The 18,502-nt window shown below is 40.0% G+C and overlaps 1 protein-coding gene across 1 annotated transcript; it reads left to right on the top strand.

The window, feature by feature from the left end:
- Positions 1 to 6,025: 6,025 nt before the first annotated feature.
- LOC135481983 (uncharacterized) lies at positions 6,026 to 17,849 on the top strand. The gene is made up of 9 exons (XM_064761788.1): positions 6,026 to 6,249; positions 8,202 to 8,336; positions 9,451 to 9,634; positions 10,335 to 10,455; positions 12,067 to 12,187; positions 13,499 to 13,681; positions 14,623 to 14,746; positions 15,212 to 15,637; positions 16,351 to 17,849. Exons 3-9 carry the CDS (start codon positions 9,514 to 9,516, stop codon positions 16,617 to 16,619), a joined length of 1,365 nt encoding a protein of 454 aa, XP_064617858.1. The 5' UTR covers positions 6,026 to 6,249; positions 8,202 to 8,336; positions 9,451 to 9,513; the 3' UTR covers positions 16,620 to 17,849.
- Positions 17,850 to 18,502: the final 653 nt, after the last annotated feature.

The raw sequence follows: 18,502 nt of genomic DNA, 5'->3' as shown, positions 1-18,502 counted from the left end.
ATGGTTTCCCATGACTTGTATATTTCCTCCGCGAATTAGCTAGCCACAGTGGTTTCCCCCGACTCTGTCATGTTTCCTCCAAGGATAAACCAGTTACAATGGTTCACCTTTCCTCTGTCAAGCTTCCTCCGCGTATAAGCTGATTACAGGGTTTTTTCCTGACTCTGTCGTGTTTCCCCCGCGGAAAAGTTAGTTACGGTGGTTTCCCCTGACTCTGTTATGTTTCTTCTGCAGATAAGCTGGTGATAGTGGTTTCCCCCGACTATGTCATGTTTCCTCCGCGGATAAGCTGGTTGAAATGGTTTCCCTGACTCTGTCATGTTTCCTCCGCAGATAAACTGGTTACAGTGGTTTCCCCTGACTCTGTCATGTTTGCCATTATCGACGGACACTAGGCTGACATCTGACCTACAGGAAAGAGGAACCGTGCCACACAGTTATAATACTGTGTGGAAACGTCTGTGAAAGTCTGTGAACCTCGGAGCATATGAATTCAAAATTCATTGCGAACTTCATTCATTAACATTGTATTTCGTGAACATTTTATAATCAATGACCGACAATGCTGGGACCGGGATCAAACGTTGCTGGAGTAAAAACGTTGATGATATACTTTGATATCTTGTAAGTTAGTTCTCTGGAAATCCTGAATTAGTTGTATAACACAAGCCAAGATGATCTGCCCTGCAGGGCATGTGTGGTACATGCTTGCTGAGAAACAGCATTAGGACAACGGTAACCCACAATTCCGGTATTATATATATCCTTCCTTTTAATACACAGTTTATTTATTTCCCGTTGGAGCAGGTAAGGTGACCCGGTAGACAACATTTGGATCATCTTTTTGTTCTCACGTGTTTGTTATCCTTAGTCTTGTGGTAACGCCAGAGTCTGGAGAGTCGGTAGTGAGGTAAGCCACATGATTGTAGATCTCCCCAGGGGTCGGGCTATAGGCTGCTGAGGGTGGGCGGACGTGGCATTCAGGCCAGGATATACAACTTAACGCCACCATCTGGGAATGCCCTATCTCTTACCCTACTCGAAGCAGGTGTGAATTCTGTATGGGAAGGGTATCTGGGAATTGAGATATTCGAAGTCAAGCATTGATTACTTAAGATGAATTATCCGCTCCATTTCACTTAAAGGAGAAGAAAACATAAAAACTTGCCAAAATCAGATGAAAGACTGTGAAAACTTATTTACAAATATGGTCTTTAAAATTTTTTTCAGATTTTTTCTTTCTAGAGAAAAGAGCATTTGAAAATATTTTTGTATGGTGGGTATTTGGGTCCACCTCTTGGTATATAACGTATTTGCGTAATAATGTTCAAAATAAGAATGTGATGCATGTCTAATACATTTATTTGATGTAAATATGTTATTTTTATCCAGACAAGTGCATTTAATCTGAATCATGATAATATTTATGAATATATTAAAATATAAATATGTTCAAAATTGTTTTCAAATGTCTTTTTCTCTTTAACTTTCCACATACGTTCATCTGAACTTTACGTAATTATTTTCTCCACCTTATTATCAAGACTGAGCCTTCTGGTTTTAGTATCCGTCTCCACATATTATTGAAATCTTTACATGGTCAAATCTAGTTTCAAGTCAATTCAGAAATTTACTGTTAAATTTAGCCTTAAGAACTTGCTGAAAGCTCCTGGCAAATCTAACTAACTCGTGACGTAGAGGTTAGCGTGCTAGCACAGCACAACAGCCCAGGAGCGTCTCACCGATGAAAATCCCTTTGAGTTCAAATCCAGCTCATGCTGTCTTCATCTCCGATCGTACGTAGGAAGTCTGTCAGGAACCAGCAGGAGGTCGTAGGTTTTCTGCGATCTCGCTGGTTTCTTTCCACCATAATGCTGACCGCCGTCGTGTATGTAAAATATTCTTTAGTACGGCGTAAAAAAGAAAGCAATTAAATAAACAAATTCAGGAAATCCCCAGACAAATCCCGCTTGAGGGCATTACTGAAGTCTCCTGTCAAATCCAGTTTCAAGATAACTACTGAAGTCTCCTGTCAAATCCACCTTCAGGACATTACTGAAGTCTCCTGTCAAATCCAGTTTCAAGATAACTACTGAAGTCTCCTGTCAAATCCAGCTTCAGGACATTACTGAAATCTCCTGTTAAATACAGTTTCAAGACATTACTGAAGTCTCCTGTCAAATCCAGCTTCAGGACATTACTGAAATCTCCTGTCAAACACAGCTTCAGGACATAACTGAAGTCTCCTATCAAATCCAGCCTCGGGGCATTACTGTCCATTAGGGCATTCAAGACAACATATAAATCTCCAGACCTGTGAAGTCTAGACATTACTGAAATGTCTCCGAAAATCCATCTTTAAGACCCTACTAAATTCTCCTGTCAAATCTGGATTCGAGATGCAAATTAAATTTCTGAATTACAGAATTATAGAATGTCAGGACCTTGTTAACATGATTGTAAAATGGTGCGTTGAAAATACGAATTTATGTGTCGGGGATGTAACAATGCGAAATGACGCACTAAAACATTTGAACGCAACACAAACCACCAGTGCTACTATACACCATGTAAGGAAATGACACACACTCCATAAACAATGAATAAATAAACTAAAGATGTAGCATTACATCTGAGAGCCAATAGTCTCAAATATTATTTTAGAAAAGTGATTATTCACTTCTTCATTTGATTTGGATTTTACGCTGTACTCAAGAATATTTCACTTATGCGATGGCGACCAGCGTTATGGTGGCGGAAACCGAAAAATAATTAAAAATCATTGAAAACATAATGGTCGACCGTACTGTATTTCAATTAACTTTTGTAGTCGAGTAGAGGAAAGCGGTAATCACCGCACATCATTAGATACCTGAAAAACCTCCTGATTTGAGGACGCAGCCGAGCTGGCGAAATATGCCGGCCGTTTACTCGACTGATGTTTTTGCTTTGATTTCATTGTTTAAGGCCATACTCAAGCATTTTTTCACGTCCCTTTTTCGTAGTAAGTTTTCTCTGTGAAGGAACCCGGAATGTGACGTACAGGCATGCACAACATACTGGCGGAAGACAACCTATTTTCTACGACCGTTATAGACTTCACAAAGAGCCCTATTAGAGCCGTTGACCGCGTCTACAGTTAATACGGCCCCACAGGCAGTGAGATCAGGTGCACACAAAAAACACTTGTGTTATATGGATACAAAACTGTGCTCTTTCCTACAAAAAGTCTTGTGTCATATTTGAACAACTCTATCTTGTGTTGAATTAACACAACACAAGCTGCCTCATTTTGGTTCAACACAAGTTTGTGTTTTATAATTGTGTAACACAAACACGTGTCCTTTACATTTATTAAACAAATGTTTTTGTTGCGGTAACACATTGCTGTGTTGAATGAAAACAATACAAGTTGTTGTGTTAGATTTCAACACTCGTGTGTTTTGTGTGTGTTAATACGAATGACTGAGCACATTTGTGCACATTATTTTTGGTAGACGCATCGACGTTTTTCCCGTGAGAGTACCTGGATCACACTGTCGGACTTTCTTCACACGTGACCAGTGTTTTTGACAGTCGCATTTTATGCTGACATAAAGTGTCAGAAATTCGTATTACCAAAGTTCTGTAAAGCACTCCCTCCGAAAGGCTCCCTTCACAAGGCAACACAATTTTAGAATGTTGGAATGTAAAATTCACTCATTTTCAAGTTTCATTGATACTAATGTTACAGTTATTTCACTCCAGTAACATTAAAATCCGGTAAGCCAATGGAATGCTGTTTAGAGTATTCTCCCCTTCCGTGCGCTTATATTATCAAGTCTGTTAAGTATTGGGTAGTTTATTTACCGATACTATTATTAATCGATCGGCATTAGTAAATCAAGCTTAATGCTGGGGGGTAAATATCGGAGTTGACAGGAGACCTGACCTCAAACACAAACAAAGCGCTTTATAAATCCATGTGAGATCTTGTAAGTATACACAAACATTTCCAACACTACAAACTCATCCAAGCATACTCTGTGTGCTTTGCCTAAACACGCAAAGCGGTCGTCTCTTTCACGAGAGTAAATACCTAATAGCGTATAGCGTATGGCGAGTGTATGAGCTGGCCCTTGACGAGGGCAACCTTAACTCGTAAATAACATTGCTATAACTTTCAGTTTTCAGATTCGGCTAGAGATGGAACCAACACAAAGGTTCGGCATTAATAGTTGTAAAAGAATGCCTCAAGAAAAGATCAAAAGTCTTTCCGTCAGACCTGTTTTGAAATCAAATCGTGTAAGTCAAATATGGCACACAGTTCGATTTTAACGGCTACGTGTACAATTGCCAGATAAACAGGCCGGTCAAAAAGTTCAGAGTAAATGGATCTGTATTTAATACGAGTTCTAAACATGAAGAGTTTAAAGTAGATGGCACTTGGATGAGAGGGAAGCACAAAGAATGAAACGGTTAAAACTGAATTGCCATCGGAATTTTTGTTTCGTGCATTGAAATGATTTGGCCTCTAAATAGGTACGGGAGCTAACGGTTTCGGAAACAACTATGCCGAACCTTTTTGCAATATCTTCCTTTAGCAGAATCTGAAAAAATAAATGTCAAAACCTTATACATTGGCAATGTTATTAGCTAAAATATTAAGTTGCATTCATTTTGGTCACTGTATAATGAAAAACCCTTTAAAACGATTATAATTTATTACGGAATAGCACACGGGGTGAAACTTACTTTCCTGTCTTTTTTTTTTGGAAAAAAAAAAGTTGATTCCGGTTTGTTTCTAAAAATAGATCAACTATAAAGGGAAAAAATCAGTATTTTACGGTTGTAGACGAAAGTGTGTTGTCCTGTAATGTCTATTAATGCTATGTCATTAAATATTTAAACGATTTCCTGTATTTCCTGTCATTAATTCCTCTTAGTAATACGGAAAACAGGTCCGTTTAAATACTGCGGGACAAAAGGATAGATTAAATGTAAACATTGTCGTGAACTATGACAGGTTCATTGTTCCTCATTTCACGGAGTTCCCCTGGCACGGTAGGTTAAAGTGTGTGGTTGGAACTGCACCCACGTTCCGACTCGACCATTCACAGAAAACTTGTCAACTAATTGTGAAAACTTGCTCAAAGAGCGTGTCGACTTTTGCACAGGCGATATGCGGATCTTTTCCCCCTGGGTCTGCTTGTGTGTGGGTAGAGGTGGGCTTTTTAGTGGAACGTGGCGTGGGTGAGCGAGGAGACATTTAAGGAACCGACGCTCCTGAACAACGGCGCAATTTACCACCACACGCGAGGAATCAAGTTTTCACTGAAGCAGACGACAGCATTATCCACAAGGCGCGGGCTTGCATATTCTCATAAAGGGTCGAGACTTTCAGAAATACTGCATACTAGTATTAAATTCTTGGATGGATGGATTAGAGATTGGACCTTTTCACGAGCATGGATGCTAACAATGCATAATAAACGACCTAAAAAAGCCGCACTTGACGACCAATACGTGGGTCTGAACGTGGTTTATGAAAGATGATTTAGACTTCTTCACAAACCATAGCACCTTTAATGAATGGGAACGTTAATCGTCGTGTTTGGGAAGATACCAAGTGAAATTCTGACTCATGGAAAGATTTGACATTGGCAAAATAGCCTGTGATGGAAGCGATGTGCATTTTACAGCTAACACGAAAGAGTGGTACAAAATTAGAAAGTGTGGTACAAGTTTAGTTGTATGGTGATCAGCTGTGGATCGTCATTTCCCTCCTCAATAAAGTGAAGTACATGTGACGTAACAAACTTGTGTGACGTAAGTATTTGTTAGGAATATTTGACTCCTGGAGATTTGATGTATGCCAAAAATCGTGACGTGAGAAATAAGTTTTCAAAACTAAGTTAAGTGTGACGCACAAGTCACGTGTGTGTTAGTGACTGACTAGGAAATTTCTCATACCTCTGTGACAGATTGCATAGGGGCTTTTTACGGCCTGGTCTAGCTTTCAGTACAGGTAAGCTGCCACGTCGGTGATCACATTTAAGCTGTGGTCAGTCACCAAATAGTTGAGTAATATGAGAGTAATTTACTCTACAACTCACCACCACCATGCCTGGTTGTATACCTTCTGCCTGCTGTTTGCCTGGCTATGTGATGGGCGTCAGACCAGAATTATACGACTCTACTTGAACCTACCTGACCACCATCGGACACTCCGGGCGCTGACGCACAGAGACCCATGGGAAATAAACACAGGTGAGACAGTGGCGGTTAGCTCAATACCTGTTGAGCATACCAATAAATCAGATAGTTTTTGTGCGATTTTTAATAGGCCGATTATCGTGTTGGCGATCGCAAAATCGTAGAGTTGGTACCTGTTGTGAAAATGTCGTGACCCTGAATACTCGAGTATGTAGGTTGACTGTGGCTATTGTAGTAGGCACGTTAGCTAATATTTAAACGTCTAGTCTTATAGGTTATCTGAGAGAAATGGCTTACAGGGACATTTATAGGCATGCATGCATTGGTAGGTAAAACGCCCAGGCCTTCTTCATATGTAGTTCATCTCCGAATCCAACCTCCGCATGGCCTTTCCCACTACATTCCTCAGACCAGCTGCATACTAGTGTATGTACCTTTCATCCCAGCTCTCGAAACTCTTAAGAAAATCACGTTTTGGTCCATTTCTCCACGTTAAAAGTATACTGATGCCACAACGGTTCACATGGTTGAATCTGTCATATGATCGATGATAAAGCGAAACATTGTGGAAAGGCAACTTCTTTTGACGGCTCCAAAAAGCTATCACTGACTAACGTGATTGTAACGTCAATGGCAATGCACATGTCAGCGTGTTGCACTGTTACAACATTGTATATTACAACGTTGACTCCCTACAACTCTAAGGCTATTGGCCAACCAAGTCACAGGTTCGAATCATGCTCTGTTTACGTCGGCTGAGTCGTTTTAAGTGGGGATATCGGTTAGGATTCAGGTGAAGGGCAGGGGTTTACTATGAACACTCCGGTTTCTTCTAACACTGTCATATCTGTATATTTACTTCTCGAGTACCGACTAAAATGTAATAGGCGCTAATGATGGCACAGCGTTTACACGTGCTTCTAAAGCAATGTATAATGTGAAGATGACATCAGATTCCAATTCCACAAAAGGATAATACAACATTTAGATAAGAATTCGTAACGACGTTTTACCATAATACCGAGGCCTGACGTATAGAAATAAACGTCCGGCCTCGGGATCACGAAGCGATCTTAGACTTAAGTTTAAATTTCAAATCACTTTAAAAATGTTGTGTCTCATATTACAAGGTCAAAATTTTGCTTGAAAAGGTAATTTTTGGGTAGGATATTGTACAACAAATATTAGGTAAACGGAAAGAAACATAAAGTAAATGATTGAAGTTAGACTTAAGGGTAAGATCGCTTTGTGATCTTACCAGAATGATGTTGATTCCGTACTGTGTAGTACTTTACGTAAAACTCACACCCGATTCTAATGCGATTTCAGAGTGATGGAACGTTTACATCCGGTTTGACTGTGACACTCTAAATAAAGTCTCTAATCCGACACCATTGGGTCACATTGGTTCTCTAACGGTGATGGTGTAAACTTCGTGCCTGGGTAACCATTTAACAACTAACGTATAGGCCTGTTTAAATCCAACACGCATGCACCAGCGTGCAACGATAATGTCAATTTGGTTTTGAAAGTTGAACTCCGATTTTAAATTCGCATAAGTACACAACGCATTCTTAACGTGACATAATATATAGATATTGTTAAAGTGTATTTCGAGTACATCTACCCAGGTCACCTATAATTACTCTTCCGGCTCAGTGTCAACATGTACCAAGACTCGTGATAATAAACCTAACCCAGCTTTTTAGGGAGCATATGCCAACCATATGGCACCAACGCATGTTTTCACAAATGCATGCTATAATATACGAACTATATACACCTACTACAATCACTACACAGATTCATCTTGTAAACATCCGCAAACTTTACACACTAGCACCCTCGTGAAAGTGCAATCACAGGCTCATGTAACAACCTGTGGTTAGGGAGGGGTATGGGAGAGAGGTGTGGGTCTCTTGCAAGCCTTTTCTCTTATTTGCGTCTCTGGACTCTCAAATATCTTATTCTAAAGTGTACTTTAAATACCTGGCTATGTTTTTCAGATGTCTGTCCCCCGTCATTGTGCGCCTGGCACGAAGAGTCGAAAGCCCACAAACCCCGGGTAGCAGGTGGGTTATCCCGATCCCTTAATAATTACCTCCGTGGCACCGAGACTGAGAGAGACACAGATCCCGTGGGTTGGTCATGTTTGTTGCGATCATGTGTGTGACTCTAACATGATCCACTAATAACGGGGGATGGTCATGAGTGTTCAATCGTTAACCTGTGTCTGGTTTTAACATTGTCCACATCATTGGGTTTTTTTTGGTTATAGATACTTCGTTCTGAACTAACATGATCGCCACACATTACCTGCAATAAGAGTTGTGCTTCAGGCATACTCTTGGTAATAACTATAGAGTCAGTGCACAGTCTAAACAAGTTTGCTGATTGAGTGTTGTGCTAACTTTTTGTAACTACAAACACGATCACTTGTTAACGTTCATAACAACAAAGACCCAACGGTATTGAATGGCAGCCAGTCACTTGTCCTTTCATTAAGTACTGTTTTTTTTACACTATTAACTGCGTCCTAAGGTAGGTGTATTACCATTTAACAAGAGTAAAATGTTTTCTCTTCTTGGTGGTTATAATTGAGAACCCGTTCTTCTTTGTTATAATTTAGCACCCAGCTACTCTTGATGGTTAGAACTTAAATTTTGGATGGTTATAACTTAACTTTTGGACGGTTATATTTAGAGCCCTGGTACTATGTTCTTTTTGATATATATAGTTTAGAATCCTTCTTTTCATGATCGTTATAATTTAGACTTCAGCTCTAGAATATCTGATGGTTATAATTTAAGAAATACCATAAAGTAATTCCAGAAATACCGTAAACTAATGTAAGAAATACCGTAAAGTATCTTAGGAAATATCATAAAGTAATTTAAGAAATACCGTAAAGTAATTTAAGGAATGCCATCAATCGACGACGTCCACATTACTGAAACAGTTTTGTGTAACGTGGTATTGCACTTTGTCCAGCTCTTGGCGACGTAAAATAGCATTACATTTGGTGTATTTATTGTTTTTCGAAAGTAGATAAATATTTTACATTTCATGTCATATACGATATGGAGGTTTCTATCCACAGTAACACTGATTAAGAACTCGCAAATGTTCCTTCGCTGTTTATCTTTGCTTCTGTTTTTGAACTGAAACTTATATAAGAAATAAAACCCTTGTTATGAGGATCTTATTTGTATAATATATATAATATTTTATCATAACACATTAATTTTCTTGCAGGTACACATGACAGCTCGCCATTTTTAACGGGACATTGTCCTGGACGACGAGCTAAGGTTCCAGATGTTTGACAACGTCGGTCAGACATCTCAGCGTCGACGTCGGACAAAACGTGCCGCTGTTCGGCGTAAATCGCGGCTTTGGCCAAAGGGGAAGGTTCCATACGTCATCGACAAGGACATGCGTGAGTACTATCTGATTTGCAAAACGTCACGAAATTATGCGGAGATCCGTTATGTTTGATGCTCTTTTTGTATCGTTCTAACAAGTGGTTCACTTATATAATAGTAACCAGGTTTATGGGTGGGCGAGATAGGTAATCCAGGGTGTGTGTGTGTGTGTGTGTGTGTGTGTGGTGTGTGTGTATATATATATATATATACACACACACACCATACTAACGAACTGGGCCAGGACGTGAACTGGACCTCCAACACGCAACCCCCCTGATGGCACAAGGTCAAGGGCTGGCTATCTTTCGGATAAATCTGCTACATGCCCCTGCCAACGATGGCCCAAGAAGTATTGTAATACCGTAAGCCATAATATTGATATGTTTAGACAGTTAGGTTTAAAACATCTTGATATTTCTGCGGGTTTGTTCTGTAACATGTTGTCCAAAGTTTGTTCTGTGTAGAATGTAACATAATAAAAGTCTTACAATACAGAGATTAAAACCAAAACAGCGACGAGAGTATGACAAATGATCACATGTAACAGCTGAAATACGGTCTGTTGTCAATTTACCTCAATTGGGCTATTCTAACTCTTCATGTAAACGCTTAAATAGTAGCAAGTAAATCCATTCGGAATAGCGCACAAATCGGCTGTGCATGCTATGCTAATTTGTGTGTAATCTAACTCTTGACTTCATGTGTTCCCAGCCAAGAATACTGAGAACGTTATCAAGAAAGCCATGGCACATATAGAGGAGCACACGTGTATACGATTTGTCAGGAGGAAGTCTAAAGACGAGGACTATCTCTACTTTATCAACGAACCTGGTGAGTTACATTTAGAAAGAATACGTATACAGTACCTTCCATGAAATTAACGGAAATATTCCTTGCCTGTTAACGTTTGTGTATGTTGTTCTATGCATCATTTATTTCAATTTGAATAATATTTCTGGCCTTGACGTTGTTAGTAATTATGCAAATTATTGGTAGCACATTCTTAACAACTGAATGGTTAATTTTGCCGTTTATCTCTTTCGTCATCACCATTGTCATGTATTTGATTATGATGGCAGGTAAGTATATATATTTTTTACATATAGCGATATGATTCTATTCATCCTATCTCATTTCTACCCATTCTTGTTATAGAATGTGTTTAAATGCATTACGAGGTCTGCCAGCAACCAGCGGATGGTCGTGGGTTTCCCCCGGGCTGTGCCCGGTTTCCACCCACCATAATGCTGGCCGCCGTCGTATAAGTGAAATATTCTTGAGTACGGCGTAAAAAACAATCAAATAAATAAAATAAAATCAATAAATGCATTAGGGAATGATTACTCTGTGGTTTAAACTGTTTCGTTTATTTATTTGAGTGTTTTGTAACACTTATTCTGACTGACAGCGATCAGATTTACGGGTAGGGGAAGCCGGTCTATCACCAGATACCTGACAAAAGTGCCTGACTGTAGGCCGCGGCTGATTCCTCTAGAACTGGGTTCAGTTCACCCACCACACTGGCCAGAGGCCGATAAACTAAGGGTTCAGGTCAGCCACCACATTGGCCAGGGTTCGACAAGCTAAGGGTTCGGGTCAGCCACCACATTGGCCACAGGTCGACAAGCTAAGGGTTCAGGTCAGCCACCACATTGGCCAGGGGCTGGAAGCTAAGGGTTCAGGTCAGCCACCACAATGGCCAAGGGCCGATAGGCTAAGGTCAGCTACCACATTGGCCAGGGGCCTATAACCTAAGGGTTCAGGTCAGCCACCACACTGGCTAGTGGCCGATAGGCTAAGGGTTCAGATCAGCCACCATATTGGCCAGGGCCAATAAACTAAGGGTTCAGGTCAGCCACCACATCGACCAGGGGCCGATAAGCTAAGGGCTCAGGTCAGCCACCATATTGGCCAAGGTCCATGAGCTAAAGGTTCAGGACAGCAACCACATTGCCAGGGTCGATAAGCTAAGGGTTCAGGTCAGCCACCACATTGGCCTTGGGTCGATAAGTTAAGGGTTCAGGTCAGCCACCACACTGCCAGGGACCGGAAAGCTAAGGGTTCAGGTCAGCCACCACATTGGCCAGGGGCTGATGAGCTAAGGGTTCAGGTCAGCTACCACACTGGCCAGGGGTCGATAAGCTATGGGTTCAGGTCAGCCACCACATTGGCTTGGGTCGATAAGTTAAGGGTTCAGGTCAGCCACCACACTGGCCGGGGGCTGGAAAGCGAAGGGTTCAGGTGAGCCACCACATTGGCCAGGGGCCGGAAAGCTAAGGAGACTAAAAATGCCCTCTGTCTGTAATCTTCCTACTCCAGAAAATGTCATCCTTGTCCAAAAGAGAAACAAGTTGTGAACAGTTGGGCCGAGGTAATTGGGATAATTCTATAGACCTACCCAAGCTCATATAAATATACAGGAGAATTGTATCGTCTCTTGCAGATGCTGGTCGTCCATTGGTCGAGTAAAAGGTCAGCAGAAGATCAGCATGGGAGACGGCTGTCACTTCTTTGGAACGGTGCTGCACGAGACGGTGCACGCGTTAGGATTCTGGCACGAGCAGGTATTGGGAAGTCATAGGGCTAAAGGCAAAGACGCCAGGGAAATGTAATGTTAGAATCTTAATGCATCAACTTGGTACAAAATACATTTCACTCTGGTCACTTGAACCATATTTAAGAAGCAAATTAGCGAAAAACCCGGATTTTATTTTGTTATTGCTTAACGCAGTAATGAAGAATTTTTCACCTGCATGTGATCGAGACAGTGTTGTGCATGATACCCGGATAAAACCACCGACATTTGGCTCGATACTAGCGTATTCCCCTTCGTGTCACATATATCATACTGGCGGAACGTGGTCTCAAGCGAACATTAAGGGTCACAGAACGATGGAAGTTGGCGAATCTTAGGTTACCTGTCCAAATATGGGATTGAACCCACGTCTCGTGTATCCTAGTCGGTGAAAGGCAAACACCTTAACCACTGGGAATCAGGCTAATATAAAATCTGTTACGGTTTGGGAGGATTTCACACAGATTATTTTCACAGAATGTTTTTTCAATCCTTGCCTGTTCACGGCCTTCAGCGATGGTAAGCGAAGCCGAATAGTTCTGAACTCTGTGAACCCAGACGTGTTCCATAATAAAATCGAAACAATAAATCATGGAATATTGTATACCTATAGGCTTCAGTTAAGCCGTGATTCCACGTGAAACCACCGACAACATAGGTCACTTAATTACTATTCAAATATTTAGCCGCTTTCTTGATACCGAAGTTCTTATTTCTTTAAACCTATGCAATGGTGTATTTAATATCGCCTTTGACATTTTTATTTACCGTACCATATTTATTTTCTGACAGGAATTTTATTTTTTGCTATTAAACAACACTTGGGGGTTGTGGGTGTGCATTTGCAGACAGACTTTGAGAGATTAAGCTAAGACAGAACACTGATATTTACTGTTGGTGTTTTAAGTAGAAATGTGTTGGATGTTTATATATAGGCGACCGCTATCACATTCTTCTTTTCATTAGGTGAAAACCGTAGCTGAAGTCAAACTTTTGATGAAATTCAAATGACTAGTTTTATTCTATAAACTTGTCTGTAAACTTGTCTGTAGCTCCCTTAATTGTTATATTGCCGGGATTAGTTGGCCAAGTTATTCAGTTTCAGGAGCTTCGGAACCATGCGATAACCAGTTTGCAGGTTCGAATCTACATGTAGCCCGACTCTTTGACTATGGTTCTGAAGATCTGTCACTTGTTTGGTGCCATACTTTGATGTTCGAGCCCGGTATTTTCCACCCGTACCTGACAGCAGGTATTGTCAAAAAACGGCAATAATTTTGTCATAATATTACTTCACCAGAGTCGTCCAGACAGGGATAAGTACATCCGGGTTCTGAGGGACAATATTCCAGACAAATATATGAAGGATTTCGAGAAGATAAAGACCACTATGACATCCTCGAGGGGATTCCCTTACGACTACAGAAGTGTGACTCATTACAGTCAGACGGCGTTTACTAAGAATGGAAAAAACACGATACAGGTAAGAAACGTGACCCATTACAGCCAGACGGCGTTTACAAGAATGGAAAAAATACGATATAGGTAAGAAATGTGACTCATTACAGTCAGATGGCGTTTACAAGAATGGAAAAAACACGATACAGGTAAGAAGTGTGACTCATCACTGTCAGATGGCTTTTGCCAACAACGCGAAATACACGATACGGGGAAGAAGGGTCACTCGTTAAAGTCAGACGTTAATTACCAAGAGCAGGTAAAGCACGATAATGGTAACAAGTGTGACTCATTACTGTTGAAAAGCGTTTACGAAAGACGGGAAAATTACGATACAAGTATAAGAAGTTTGACTCAAAAGGGATTAGGGAGATATCGTTTTAAAATGTAACGAAGCGATGTATTTTCTTCTGTCAGTGCGATGTGTACTCTAGTCTTTTAAATATTATTATAGCTTGTTGCAGTACTTATTATTTTAATTGCTTTATCCGTTGGGTTAAGGTCTATTCATGAATATCTTGTACAGTATTGTTCTATCCATTTGTAATGGTCTATTCATTTGTATTAGTCTATTCATTTGTATTGGTCTATTCATAAGCTGGGACCAATGTATAGGTTCCAGACGTAAGGAAAAAGATACTTCACTGATGAATATTATATAAGATGCTATATCTGGCCAGTGATAATCAGTACATAAGTTATCATTTACCACATGCTTGTCTCCTGTGCCAGGAATGCTGCACCACAACGCCATCTGCAACTTTCAAAAAGTGGTTCATTTTATTGTGAGCATGTCTGAAATTTTCGCCATGCAGAACGTATCTTACGTGTGTGAATTTTTATCCAGTTGATCAGATTTAAAGTTTTGCCTTATAAATTGTACCTGGATGGCTCAAAATATTCATTATTATGTATCATATCACATTGTATAATTCGCTTAGTTATACAGAAACCATTGATTGGCAGGTTATTGGTCCGGGTAAGAGGTTAAGGCTGAAGATCGGCCAGAGGAAGGGACTGAGTAACCTAGACATCGCTCAGCTCAATGATATGTACAAGTGTAACCGACGACGGGATTCCAACGACACAGGTAACCGTTCACAAGCAACTTTAGTAGCTTTTAGAGGTGTCATTGTAAGGGTTGGTTTGACACGTTTCGGTGTTACATAATAAAGCCATGAATTCTTGAATTATGTATAAGGAGTGGCTCCTATATGTGAAATAAATAAAACCTGATGTGACGAGATAAGCATATAATTCTATGGGCAATTCGTGGGATTTGCAACAGGATTTGGTTAAGAAAATCTATATACACAGGTACAACATTATATATAATTAATATAATTAATAACATCAAAAGTTAATGGCATCAAACTATTTTTCTAGATGATCACATTTTATCTTCCTTTAGCGGATGATGTTGCCACGGAAATATCACCAATACATGCTCTCATATATAATTGGTTTAGTGGGCGTAAAGCCTTGAGAAAAAGTTGTCATTTTCTACCTATCATTAAGAAGCTCATTTTGACTTTTCGCAAAATTTCATATCCAGTTTGTGAGAAAGGTTGGCAGAAATTCAGGAGAAGCTGTTACAAGTTCAACGTCTATCCAAAGTCGCAATTCGCGGCTGCCAGCAAACATTGCTTTACCACCGGGTCCAAGCTTGTTAGCATCGACAGTGCCAAAGAAGACCAATTTCTCAAGAATCACCTGAAGAAGCACCATTCTCACGTCCAAATATGGCGGACAGGCGGAAGGAAAATCCAGCACAAATTTGTATGGTATAACGTGGCCAAGAAAAAAGACCGACCAATGAAATTTAGCCATTGGGTCAAGGGACATCCGGGCACTCACAGCACCTTGGCACTGGTCAGGAAGGAGAGGGGCAAAGGTTTTGGTTGGGAAGGCGTGTGGGCGGGCTCTGAGTATCAACTTCCCAATTACGCCTACCCATTTATTTGTGAGAAGAAAGCCAAGCGTAAGTCATGCAATAAAAATGTTTTCGTAACTCACATGCAGTTACGTGATGAAAATAAAATCAGAAAAATGCTCAAGTATATCAAAGAGAATCGCTGTGTTCTTGCCTACAAATCTTTTGAAGAAGAATATCACTTTCGTCGTTTTCGTAACGTTCCAGACATATCTTTCATAGTCTTTATACATGAAAAAATATGGCCTTCGTGGAATCGTAAATCATAACGAATACCTTCTAGCTCAAATATAACATTAATGCCATGCATACGTAAAGAGTAACATTATTGGGGCATTGATGGTCTACTTGGTGTTTTTTGTTCTTGAATGATAGGATGCAAAAGTTGGTTTAATGTTGCATTATGTATTGCTCTTAGCGTTTTATAGATAGGATTTGTATTTATTTATTGGTAGTAAGGACCATTTCAAGCCCCTAAACACACCGGTTCCAAACTGTGTAAAATACATCATTCTATGCTATTATACACAGCGGAGCTTGTGAACCAAACCTTTCTTTATGAATGAATGAATGAATGATGTATGACCATGGCTTAACGCCACTTCAGTCCATCAACAGACTTATGTTAGATGGATAATTTTATAGCTGTTACCTGCTTTATGAAGGTTTACATTTCTTATGTATAGAGAAGTGTTCCTTCAACAGTTAACCTGCATATGTATAGCGTAGTCTTCATCCGTTATCTCCTTTCTTTGTCACAGGGAAGTGTTTCAAAAGTAAACACAAAGACGGACGGGATTATCGCGGGAAGTTGAGTCACACTGAGTCGGGGATCACCTGCCAGACGTGGACCTCAAAATGGCCTCACAAACACCTAGTCCATGTGACCCCTAAAACCAGGCTCAGTGACGGGCTAGGAGTCCACAATTACTGTCGAAATCCATCCGCTGTGCGTAGAAAATGGCCTTGGTGCTTCACCACGAAATTAAGTAGTGAGTGGGAGTATTGTGACGTAACCATATGTAAATAAAATGCATAATTATATAACAGACTTAGGGGAACGTCGTCCTTCCACATTGCCCAAGGGTTCCCGTCTACCAAAACGCACATTAGGCTTTAGCTCTGAGATCGGTTGGTCATGTTCCCAGCTTAGCCTTCACATTAAACGTTCTGAGCCCTTACAGTCACTAACCAGGAACTCGATCCTGTCACCTGTGCTCTCTCCAAAGACCTTAAAGTAATTCTGAAGTCATACGTCATTATGTGGGAATAATAAAGACCCTAACCACGTCATTTTGCCATACTATAGCTATCTAAAGTGACGACACAAAACCTAGGAGCTCTCCCGCACCATCGGTATTAAACAATGTCACAGTGGCATAATACAAACAAAAACAACCAAAGAGTATCAGCTCTGTTCCATATTCAAAGGGCCGATGTTTCGTTTAGTTTGGCGCTCGCTCAGGTCGATGTTCATGGACACATGCGTCGTGTTTTAGCAGTCCTGCTCGTCCTCGTCTTGCATAGGTGTAAACATTTACAACATCACAATATTTCTCTTCAAACAATGACCATGACTATGATAAACAAAGGCGCTTTTCCTGCCAGCACGCACGCATTGTGACATGGGCAGCAGTTTTCAGTTCTCTGATCATAAATGTGTGGTCCAAAATGCATCAATTTAACACCCAAACTAACCGCAATTTTATTGCATCGATATCTCTCTATCCACTATTCATAAGGGCTTCTACAACATTGCTACTTAGAGTGAATTGTCCGTCAGTGCCATACCCTCAATGCTGAACTTCATCCCTCTCGGATTTCAAAACTTTATAGATTTTTAAAAACATTTTTGTCAATGATAACTGTGCCCTATATCCTTTTTTCTATGTATACATAGCGGCAGGTTTTATGCTCACTTGAAGTGTGATATGGAAATACACATATTAGCTAGTAGACCTGTATCTACCTGTCAAAAACCTGAGGGACCTTACGGTGACACTGGATGAATGGATTGATTGTTTTGTTGACTGTTGGAATTTCCACTATACCCGTGATTCCATAATAAGATTTGGCTCGAGGAAGCTGTCTGCTTGTCGCATACGTGTAACAACTTCGGTATTATTGATCATAGCATTGTATATTAACCATTAAGCCATGCGGCACTGCTTGTATCCAGTGTTTGTGTGACACAAGGCCGGATCAGCAACTGTTAACAGTATTGTGTATATACTATATACCTTATACAATATGCAGGCATATATAATAAAATACTACTATATATATATATATATATATATATATATATATATATATATATATATATATATTTGTCCCTGCCATATTGGTGCTTATGCAATGTATTCATGTAACTACTTTCCGGCATTTAATATGTATATATGTCAGTAATATATGAACAGTTTTTCTTCTTCACATTTTCTATTGTTTTATTGACTTAATTTCTATTCGGTGTTTATGTAAATTGAAGAATCATCCTCATCCAAATCAGAACTTTACATTCAGGTCAGAAATGTCATAGAAGCTGAAAAATAATCACATATTAAACCAGTTTTAAGATCCGTGCTGAGGTCTTCTGTAAAGCGATCAGAAGTGTGTAGGAAAATTGCTGTTCTTGAAACCAGGTCTTAGGGTAAGATCTATACTGTGTCGAGTATAGAAGTGTATCATAAAATTGCAGTTGTTGAAATTTATACACGTAAAAAGTTCTCGAATACTATACCTACATATCATCAAAACATAGATTTGCAGAATGATCGTGAAGTTAGATGCCAGTTCGCGGTTGCCAGTTTGATATTCAAAAATATGTTAGATGTCAGTTGCCAGTTTGATATTCAGAAATAAGTCAGATGTCAGTTGCCAGTTTGATATTCAGAAATAAGTTGGATGTCAGTT

Source organism: Liolophura sinensis, chromosome 1 (assembly GCF_032854445.1).
Source record: "Liolophura sinensis isolate JHLJ2023 chromosome 1, CUHK_Ljap_v2, whole genome shotgun sequence".
Taxonomy (NCBI): domain Eukaryota; kingdom Metazoa; phylum Mollusca; class Polyplacophora; order Chitonida; family Chitonidae; genus Liolophura; species Liolophura sinensis.
The sequence above is the reverse complement of the archived record's forward strand: the minus strand, read 5'-3'. Positions and strand labels throughout refer to the sequence as shown.